Source organism: Sarcophilus harrisii, chromosome 1 (assembly GCF_902635505.1).
Source record: "Sarcophilus harrisii chromosome 1, mSarHar1.11, whole genome shotgun sequence".
Classification (NCBI taxonomy): Eukaryota; Metazoa; Chordata; class Mammalia; order Dasyuromorphia; family Dasyuridae; genus Sarcophilus; species Sarcophilus harrisii.
This window is the reverse complement of record NC_045426.1, coordinates 425,231,695-425,243,013: the sequence shown is the minus strand read 5'-3', so window position 1 is coordinate 425,243,013 and position 11,319 is coordinate 425,231,695. Positions and strand designations below refer to the sequence as shown.

At 35.9% G+C, this 11,319-nt stretch overlaps 1 protein-coding gene and 1 pseudogene across 1 annotated transcript; one reads left to right on the top strand and one right to left on the bottom strand.

The window, feature by feature from the left end:
- Positions 1-868: 868 nt before the first annotated feature.
- On the top strand, positions 869-2,601 carry MC4R (melanocortin 4 receptor). The gene has a single exon (XM_003762764.3). The coding sequence runs from the start codon at positions 1,253-1,255 to the stop codon at positions 2,258-2,260; it is 1,008 nt and encodes a 335-aa protein (XP_003762812.1). The 5' UTR covers positions 869-1,252; the 3' UTR covers positions 2,261-2,601.
- A 6,547-nt stretch (positions 2,602-9,148) lies between these two features.
- Positions 9,149-10,077, bottom strand: LOC100920885 (annotated as a pseudogene).
- Between the last annotated feature and the right edge of the window lie 1,242 nt (positions 10,078-11,319).

The following is an 11,319-nucleotide window of genomic DNA, read 5'->3' as shown; positions in this document are numbered from 1 at the left end:
TCCTTTCCCACACTGGATAAATTTTAAGGCTGATTTATAATCTTCATTTTTAAAACTTGTCATAGATTACCAGATTAATGATTGTGTCTTTTTTTCCTTCTGAGTATAGATTATATATATATATATATATATATATATATATGTATATATAAAACAACATATGAACTTTAGTTGTTTTTGAAAGTACTCAAAGGCATTTTCAGCTAAATAATAGGAACTATGTGTCTGAGCACTGTAAGATTTCTGCCCATAGCAGTTTAATTTCTTAATCTTCTTAATGAATTAAAGCTTTCTTTGTAGTAATTGGGTGATTTATTGCCATAGTCTTTTATTATGACATTTTGTCTAGGGGATCCAGCTCTTTAAAAAGTAAAGCATTATTGCTCACCTATTAAGGTACTTCATAATTTAGAAAGATAGTTAAGAGCAAAGGAATAACTGGATCTCTCAGGTAAATGACCACGAGGTCCATTTTAGGCATAAAAGAGTAGCTTTCAAATGTATGCACGGGAAAAATTGAAAGAACTACCTTGGGGCAAGGAAATATATTGTTGCTTTGAGGGCATTTGGGAGTGATAGAACAGAGCATTCCCTAGGAAGACACGTTACTTGGGCTAACAACTTGAAAAAGCAAAATAAATTTCATACCCCATCAGCTTCTTGATTCCAGAAGCGGCTGCACGCAAACCTATTCTGGCCAGGCAATTTGTCGTTCTGAAACATAATCACTATCTCCTAGACTCACGTTGTACTTTAGCAGCATTGGTTGGACTGCAAAGAGGAGGCGGAGCAACCTCAGCCCGCCCCACCCCCTTTTTTTTCCTCCTTCCATACACTATAAAAATCAGCAGCCGGCTGATTTTTCTACCGGCTGATATTTCTACCGGGCAGCATTTGACATAGCATACCCATTCTGAGCTCTTTCTGTGAAAGCGGTTGCAAGGAAAAATGATTTTGAAAAGCATCGAATAAATAAGGCTTAAGAAAAAGCTCAAGGGACAATAGAGGGAAGAAGAGGTGAAAAACCGAAGCTCTTTGCAGCTGAAAAAAAAAACGATTAAACTTTGGGACTTAAAGTGAATGCTCAGAACTGTTCCTAAAGGAAACAAGAACTGCACTAAAACTGTAGGAGACATGCCAGAGAGTGCCAGGACCATCTTCTGATTTCCTATCTTGAGGGACTAAAGAAAGGCCCCTCAGAAGAGACTTGAGGTTTTTAAGGATTTCAGCAAGAGTTTGAACTCTTTCCAAAATGAACTCCACACAAAATGAACTACACTTCCACGGAATGCACCCCTCTCTCCACTTCTGGAACCACAGCTTTGTCTTACACGGCAATGCCAATGACTCCTTCGGCAAAGGTTACCTGGACAGGGGTTGCTACGAACAACTTTTTGTTTCCCCTGAGGTGTTTGTCACCCTGGGTATCATCAGTTTGTTGGAGAACATCCTGGTGATTGTGGCAATCGCCAAGAACAAGAATCTCCACTCTCCCATGTACTTCTTCATCTGTAGCTTGGCTGTGGCTGACATGCTGGTGAGCGTCTCCAATGGATCAGAGACTATTGTTATCACGCTGCTAAACAGCACTGAGACTGATGCACAAAGTTTCACAGTGAACATTGATAATGTCATTGATTCAGTGATTTGTAGCTCTCTGCTTGCTTCTATTTGCAGCCTGCTTTCTATTGCAGTAGACAGGTACTTTACTATCTTCTATGCTCTCCAGTATCACAATATCATGACTGTTAGACGGGTTGGGATCATCATCACTTGTATATGGGCAGCTTGTACTGTTTCAGGCATATTATTTATCATTTACTCAGACAGTAGTGCTGTCATCATCTGTCTCATTAGTATGTTCTTCACAATGCTAGCTCTCATGGCTTCTCTTTATGTCCACATGTTTCTGATGGCCCGACTTCACATTAAGAGGATTGCAGTTCTCCCTGGCACTGGCACCATTCGCCAAGGGGCCAATATGAAGGGGGCTATTACTTTGACTATCCTGATTGGGGTTTTTGTAGTCTGTTGGGCACCCTTTTTCCTCCACCTGATTTTCTATATCTCATGTCCCCAAAATCCATACTGTGTATGTTTCATGTCCCACTTCAACTTTTATCTCATCCTCATCATGTGTAATTCCATCATTGATCCCCTTATTTATGCCCTTAGGAGTCAAGAATTAAGGAAAACCTTCAAGGAGATCATCTGTTGTTATACTCTGGTGGGTCCTTGTGATTTGTCTGGCAGATATTAAAATAGTACTTAATCCTTCAAGGAGTCCTCTCAATAGAACCTGAACTGCATGCTTCATGAGCAGCTTTCTGTATTGTGTGACTTGTTCAGTGTATCACTTGTAAAACAAAAACAAAACAAATTTAAGATTGTAACTTTATTTTTCAATGTGAAAAATGTACTAGTCTGTAAGTACTTTTGTTTAAATGCCATAAAAACTTTTGAGATGTAAAAAGCTAACAATATGCTAATTTCAGGTCCTCTCTGTTTAAAAAAAAGTACAAACTTATTTAAAACATAATATTTTGCCCTTTGAAGGTACAAAAAAAGAGAAAGCTTATTCATGTAATCAATAAAGAATTAATTAACATCACTGATGAATTCTAATGAATAATTATTAATATTTTATTATATAGAATTTTAAAGTATTGAATATTGGATATAAAAGGAAAAATATTTTGAAATATGAAACCACACTAACTAGAAAGATTAACTCCATAATAAAAAATATGGGTGATATAAAAAAGTATTTTTCCTTCTACCTAAAGTTGATTTTTTAATAAGAACTCTTTAAATAAGACTACGCAGGAAAAGAAGAAGAAAGATCTGTGTCCCAAAGCAATGGGACCTTTAAAAGATGGAAGGAATGCATCCATTCAAGTACATATTTTCATTTCTTCAACCAAATTGTCTGATTGTGAAGCAGATGACCAACATTTTGGAGCCTGAATGCTCCTGGGAACACAAAATGTGCCAATTTATACTCTTTTATGCTTTTCTTTTGCAACTACTAAGGAAAGGCGAGATTCTGCTATCTGATTTTATTTAATATATTAGAGGATATCCTGCAAAGCTGACTAAAAACAGGGAGTCAGGCATAGCACTTTGCCTATTTCTCCCTCAGAGACCTAGTGTCAGGATTAGTTCCTGTGAAACATAATAATAACCAAGTAGCTTGGTGTTTTCTGACATCTTACTACTATCAATTGTAAGTAAATTGCTGAAAGTTAAAGAAGTTCTTGAGCAAAATCTTCATCCCCTTAATAACATGTTCCAGCAATATCTGTCTGGATTTAAAAGTAGGTGACCTATTGTGGATCTGTTTCTTCACTGATCGATTCAATCCTAGGATCTGCAAAAGGAGTTCAATAAGCACAATTACTTAATACCCCTTCTTTTGAATTGTATGTAGCTTCAACTCTGTGGGGATTTTATCTGGGAGAAAAAAGAAACAAACACAAAATTCTCCCATCTTTTCCAAAGCAGCATCTCCTTCAGCAGCCTGATGAAGTCTGTGGATCCTTCTCAGGATAACATTTTTAAATGCATAAAATGCTCAAAATTATAAAAGAAATAACATATTGAAGTTTGTGCATTAAAATATTTTTTTTAAAAACATACAAATTCACATAACATAGGTGAAGAAATCTTGCTTATTCTATTGGAAATCTATCCTTTTGGGGAAATTGATGAGCCTCCCAGATAGGAGGAAAAAAATATTAAATGAAGACTGCTCAAAAAAGAATTAGGTAATTCATTTTTGGAGTATGCTGAAATCTGAATAGATGAAGTAGAATATAGGCATATTTGAAATCACTGCATCATTTTAAGAAGCTTTTTTTTTTTTTTTTTTTTTAAGATTTCAGCATTCAGGTATGGGATGCAGTCCTAATAGTGAAGCAAGTAGATTAAAAATGAAAAATTGTAGGTAGGTTCAAATTTTTAGTTAAAAATGATTTTATTGCTTCAACCAAGTTGCCAAGGAATTTTTTCTAGATAGAGTACAATTAAATTTATAGATCTAAATACAAAATAGCAATGGAATCTTAGTCAAAGCTGCATTGTGACAGTCAAAGCTGTCACAATATATCATTGTGACCATTCATTTAGATAATTTAATTTATGGATTTAATTTAATATATGAAAATTTTCTAGGGCCTAAGGTGGAGACAATATAAAATAATATTCTACAGCTTAAGTAGCAACTCTAATCCTGCTTTGGTACTTCTGAAAGCCTCTGTTTTTCTGTTTCTGTCTCTTTTTGGGCCTCCTTTTCTCTCTGTCTCTCTGTTTCTCTCCCTTCCTCTCTCCTCCTCTCTTCTCCTTCTAACTGCTCTCCTCTACTTTCCAATTCTTTCTATCCATAATCCTTTTTTTCTCTTCTTCTCTTTTCCTTTCCTCTCTTTTCTTCTTTCTGTCTCTCTGTTTCTCTCTGTCTCGGTCTCTATCTCTGTCTATCTCTCTTTTTCCCTTCTTTCTCTTTCTCTCTTTCTCCCTCTCCCCCCATTATGCAAATAATCTTGAGGAATAAGTCTTTACTTACTCATTACATATTCCCTTCTTCCTTAAATGAGGAACAAAAATGTTTATGACTCTTGGCTCATCTCACTAAAGGGAAGGCAGTATTTTGGAACTAATAGAATAGCAGACTAGAGGCTAAAACAGTTAGAACTGGGGCCAAGGCAAGAACAGAAAACTAAAACAAAGTTATACAGCTTCAAGAAGTAGTGAAGCCTTCCTTAATTTATACCATCCTTACTGGAGTAAGAAAAAATGCTTTCAAACATAAATGGGATGAATGGGGCATGATATTGCAAAGAATCACCTATGGACATTTGTGGTGAAGAATGTTAGTAAAACAATCCATCTTTCTAAGTACTGAGGTTACAGAAAAGAAAATGATTACTGCTTTCAAAGACCTTAAATTCTAATGAGGAAGGTAACATGTAAATAAATAGTGAGGTACTAGAAAGTCTTTTGCAGAGTGGTGGGGAAGTAATCTGAAAGTGAAAGACACTAGCATCTGGGGCAAATGGAAATTATCTTCTGTCGAAGGTGAGAAGATTTAAGGAAGTTAGTGAAACTAAGAGGCAGAGGTGAGGGGGCAGAGCATTCCAGGCACAAGAGAGAGCCAGTGCTAGGGCAAACAGAAAGATGATGTAATGTAATGTGAGATCAGGAGTCTTAACCTGGGATCTGCTAATATGTATATGCATTTATATGTGTTTATGAGCATGTATATACATGTAAATGAATATATATTCACATAAATGTGTTTATATTTATATGTTCTAAGTATGTATATTTTAGAGGTATTATGTACTTTTATGTTTTTATATTTTTAACTGTTTCCTCTATAAAAGTCTTCATTAGACTTCCAAAGGTATATGACATAAAAAAAAAAAAATTAGAGATTTTCTGCTAGAGTTATCCTATCATGAATTTCTTTCCAGAGTCAGGGATTCAAATCCTCACTCTGAAATTTATGTCATTTACTATACATGAATAAGTCATGTCAGTTCTCTGGATTTCAGTTTCCTCTTTTGTAAAATTAAAGAGTTAGACTGGATACACTTGACAACTATGATCTCTTGGGGATGATAATGTTTGAAAGGGATTTCCTATTATGCCTTGTCATCACTTTACTGAACTCTGATAGGTTATCACAATAGCTTCAATTATGTAGGGAATGAAGAAAACAATGGCTTTATTTCCACCTGTGATTCTGTGGGAGAAGGAAACCACTAATACAAAATGGCCCAAGATAAGCTTACATTTTGATTGATTTAGTGCATAAGCCAAGATCTGTCTCAGTTTGTGGCTGAGCTAAAGGTAAATTTCAGCAATTTGTAAATTCACTGTGTTCCTTTTGGAGTGAAATAGGAGTTTGTTGTTGTTGTTGTCTTGTGGCCAAGAAGGTATAACAAGAACAGGCCACATGATTTCAGCTATAAAAGTATCCCTAACAGTCTCCTTAGATTCATAAAAAGAACAAATAGGGGGTATTTTTAGGGAACCTTTCAAAGTGATTTCTCCCATTTTTAATACTCTGATTAGCCAGGTTACATTTTATTGGAAAGTCATTGGATTGTATATAGAAATTCTACACCTCCACCCCTAGAAGCTTATGTCTTATGTCAACTTCACTTTCAACATTTTATCCTTTGTTGATCTCAATTGTTCACAGAGGTTGAATTATCATTTCTACAAAGATAGCTTCCAAATATAAATATCCATCCCTAATCTTTCTCTAGAACTCAACTCTTGAACCTACAATTTCTAACAGATGTCTCTATGGGGATTACTCATTGGAATCCCAGAATTTTATATGCCGAAAAGAGAAAACTCATGTTCCCATTCTTACACCAAAACTTAACTTTATTTCCTGTTTCTGTTAAGGTCACCATCACCTTCCCAATCTTACAAAGCTTTATCTTTAATTTCTACCCCCCTCTGCAATCAGTTTTCAAGACCTACAAGTTTTATATCCACAACCTTTTTCAAGTCTTCTTACCACTCATTTTAATAGTTTAATCCCTCAGAATCTTTTGTTGGATTATTTTAAAAGCCTTCTAAATTGATTCTCTGCTCCTACTCCAACCTTCCCTTCTCCAGTACTTCCTCCACACAGTTGCCAAAATAACCTTCTTCGCCAACAGATCTAATTAAATCACACTACTGTTGAAATAACTTCAGCAGCTCCCTATTGCCCTGAAGATACAGACTACTCTACTTGGTAGTTATAGCCTTAAAAAGTTTGGTCATAATACTTCAGTCTTGTTTTTCATTGCTCCTGTTCACACATTCATCTACCACTTCCAGATAGTCTTACAAATGTTCCTCTATGCCTAGAATGTATACTTATTAATCTTTACTTTTCCTTAGAGGATAAGCTTCTGTATAACTTCCCTCAAGAAACTTTCCTGGTCTTTCTCCATCAGCATTCCTTAGCTCCTTGAAGGTAGAAATTATTTTATTTTTGTCTTAGTATGTCCCCACCACCTAGTACAGTGCTTTATTGAATTCAAATTCTACCTAAAACATTTAAAACCTGTGTGACACTAGGTAAGTCACTTTACCTACCTGACCCTGAATTTACTTATGTAAATTAGGAGAGGAACCTAAGGTACTTTTCAGCTATACTATCTATGTTTCCTAAAAAATTTAATTGACTTATGGATATTACTTTCATTTTTAAATCAGTAAGCTAAATATACATTGGAGAGAAGTGGTATGATGGATAAAATGTGTGAATTTATATTAGAAGCAGTTGGTATAGTACATAATATTTAAAATAAAAAGACGTCAGTTCAGGATCTGCCTCTGACAAACACCATCTTTATGATTGTTTTCAAGCGTCTTACCTTCTCCTTCTTCACTAAAACTAAAAGTTATAGACAAGATGTAGATCTGCCTTTGTAGAAGCAGTTTCACTAACCTGATAAAAATCACAGATCTGCACCCTTTCCTCCCCCCCAAAAAAAAACCCTTAATTTAATTCTACACCCATTACTTTTATATTTTTCTCCATCTTTTCCCCAACCCATTATCTTCATCCTCCCATACCCAATTCCATGAGTATTTTTTAAAATGCCTGATTGCTTACGGAGTAGCCACATTTATTGATACCATGTTTCAATGATATTATATTTCTATATTTACTTTTAGAAACATGAACATTTTTGTTTTTGTTATTATTGTTTGTCTTTCAAATAGCCTCAAAAAGAAGAATATATGTGACAAGAAAAAAGAAAGAAAAGAAAAGAAAAAGGTGTAACTGAAAGGAAGAGATATCTGGGCTTTTCTCTGACTTAATTTTGTTAAGAGACATGACCTGTATTGCTTCTTGATGTATTTGGGCCATTGTGTCAGGTTCATGACCCCACTTTAGTACATGAGGCATATTTTAATAGAAAACTAGGATTAGAGAAGATTGTTTTTATATTCACATCTGGTTTTCACAGCAGACTGAGACTTATGAACAAACCAAAGAAAAAGGATTTTCATCATATTTTTCAGCAAAAGAATAAAAAAGAAAATAATTTAAGTATAGACAAGTTAAAAAGAAAATTTCAGAATTCACATATATCTTTGTTGCACCCAAATGTAACAACAGATTATTCAATTAAGAAGTATAATTAAATACCTAACACATAGCTGGCACTGTGCTATGATTTGAGGATCACACAAATAAAAATGATGAAACAATCTACTCACAAAAAGCTCACATTCTACTGAAGGAGTTAGATAATGATTTCCTGGGTATTTAGGTGGGAGTGTTCAGAGAGCCTTTATATAATCTGGAAGCTAGCTATTCCCTGAAATAAACAGAGAGAAGCATGGATAGGACTATTTTAGCCTTAAGTGGACCTTTAGTTCTTAAGTAGGCCTTTTGTTCAAGTGGACTCTTGACAATAGTCTCACTCCAGGTGGAGGTCTTTGATAAGCTCACCTTTGCTATAGTTTATCTGAAAGCTACATTATTGTATCAAACTTCCTATTTCCCCTTTAAAAGGATTTACCTGTAAAACACTAAGGCACTCTTTTTTTTAGTGTTAGCCTGCCATAGTGTCTTTCTCCTTGTTATATCTAACTCCTTTTTGTAATTAGCTAACTTTTTAGGGTTAGCCTGCCATAGTATCTTTTGCTTTGTTATAGCTAATTTATTTAGGGGTTTTAACCCATCAGCTAACTTCTGTATGAATTTAGCCCACTCTTAATAAAATAAAATCTTTGCCCCTCAGTTTGAAGGTCTATGCTTACAAATTCTTTTGAGACACCTTACAATAATTGGCCCATAACCCCAATATAACTTTGGGTTAAACACTCCTGAATGTCAACACAAGGACATATAAAATATAGATAGCATGAACATAAAGAGAATAAATACAAACATATGCAAACTAGTTGAATATAAGGTAGAGAAAGAGCACTAGAATTAGGAAAAACTTCATGCCCAAGATCTTAACTGAAGAGACAGACTGACAGAGATAAAAGGCAGGCAGAGTGATAAATCAATGCAAAAGCTAAAAGAAAGGAGATGGAGTGTTGATTATTTTTTTTTAATAAATGAGCACTTTTATTTCTTTGTTCCACAAATAACCCAGATGAAATAGTCATCTCCTGTGGGTTAATCAAACAGACCAAATGCCATGTCTTTATCATACTCCTCCAATTCTCCTTTGGCTTCCACTTTGGCTGGTGTAGCAGGCATGGCAGCAGCTGTAGGGGCAGCCACAGCAAATGCTGAGGGGTCAATCAAGAAGGCCTTCACCTTTTCAGCAAGTAGGAAAGTATAATCTCCACAGTTACAGCCACGACCCACTTGTGCCCATTGATGATTGAGTGGGGTACTGATGTAACAGTTGAGTAACCAATCTTCAGATTAACACTGGCAAGATTATGGACACCCTCTAAAAACCAAAGGTGCAAAATCTCCTCCATAATATCCAGCACTTCAGGGTTGTAGATGCTGCCATTATCAAAGACCTGCTGAATGATAAGCCTGCACGAGATTGGAGAAGTGTTCAGCATATTTAACAAGGTAGCCTTGCCAGCCCCCCGACTTTGTCTCCAGTCTTAATCAGCTGCACATAACTCAAAATTTCAATGGTGCTCCGGGAAATCTTTGTGGAGATACCTAGTGTTTGGAAGAAGGAAATCTTCTCAGGACCCAGCCCAGTGTTCTGGACTGGCAAAGTGATATCACATGGGGCAATGGCACTAATAAGGACAGCTGGCACCTTATTGGCCAGAAGCATATCCCTAATCTCAGTCAGATCTTCTTTGGTGAACGGGAAGCCCACATTCCCCCTAATATGAGGCAGAAGTTTCTCCAGGGCAGGGTTCTTCTTCCAGATGCCCACAAATGGCTTTGCACATCATGGTATTTTTCCCCATCAACACCACAGCCTCTCCATGGAGGGACATTCAAATCTATTGCATCAGCTTAGAGCCCACATTGTCTGTTCCCACAAAGAAGCATTTTGGATAATCATCCAGAAGTTGGATGATCTTGAGGAAGTAATTGGATTTCCAGGTAGCTTTTTCCCTGGACATCTTGAAGGTGCTTCAGGGTAACCACATGAGGTTTGAAGATGTCACCTCCCAGGATGCCTCAGGAGATGTGGAGTATTGATTGTTTAAAAAAAAAAAAAAAGAGAGAGAGAGAGAAATAACATTTGATTAGACTAGAGTATGGAAGGAAGAATAATGGGAATTGGGTTGTGAAGAGCTTTAAAATCAAAATAGTAGAGTTTATGGTTTATAGTTTATCCTAAAGCCAACAGGAAGTCACTGAAGTTAATAGAACAGTGGCATCACATGGTCAAGTCTGAACTTAAAGAAAATGACTTTGACAGCATTGTAGAGAATGCACATAAGTTGTGAGAAACTATAGAAAAGGAGATTAATTAGGAGGCCATGGCAATAATATAAGCAGGATATAATGAGGACTTGTACAAATAACTCGGTAGCTAGTTGTGGGAACAAGGCATAGGCTTGAATCTGAGAGATATTGAAGAAAGAAAACAAGATCTTATCTTTAATTAAATATATGGGATGAAGGAGATTGAGGAGTCAAGGATAATGCCTAGGCTATGAACCTGGGAGACTGGAAGAATCCTGATAAAACAGGGAAGTTTGGAAGAGGGGAAGGTTTGGGGGGATGGGGAGAGATATTGAGTTAACTTTGTTTGAGACTCTATGGAGCATCCATTTTGAAATGTTCAGTAGATGATTATTAATGTGAAAATGCTTTTCATAAAATAAATCAGTGAACAAATGAATATAAAAGCATTTAAGAATTTATAATGTACCAAGGACTCTACTAAGAGCTCTATATTCAAATTTGAAAGCAAAGATCATGTTCTTAAGGAGTTTATTCTCTAATCAAGAGATTATTTTTTAATCAATGGTCAATGGCTCCAGAATTCAATGTGGGAGCACAAGAGTGAGAAGAAGAAAGGAAAGAACACACATTAAGAGGGGAATAGGTTGTGAAGGAGTTTGTGGGGATAGTTAAAAGAGGAAGGGGTAATGAGAATCATTGTGCTGTTATAGCTCTAGGGATGTATATAACCTATCTAAACTCATGCTTTAATTAATAAATTCCTACCTAATCATACATTTCCTATCCCCTTGATTCTGATCCCTAAAATGTCATTATTCAAATTCTAATTCAAATTTTGTGTCCCCCCTCCCCCAATCTACTCCCTTATACTCATTCTCTCAATTCAACCTCCATCAGTATCTCAGTGTAAAGCTACCTATTCCTTCCATTGTACTCTCTGGAATGCTTGC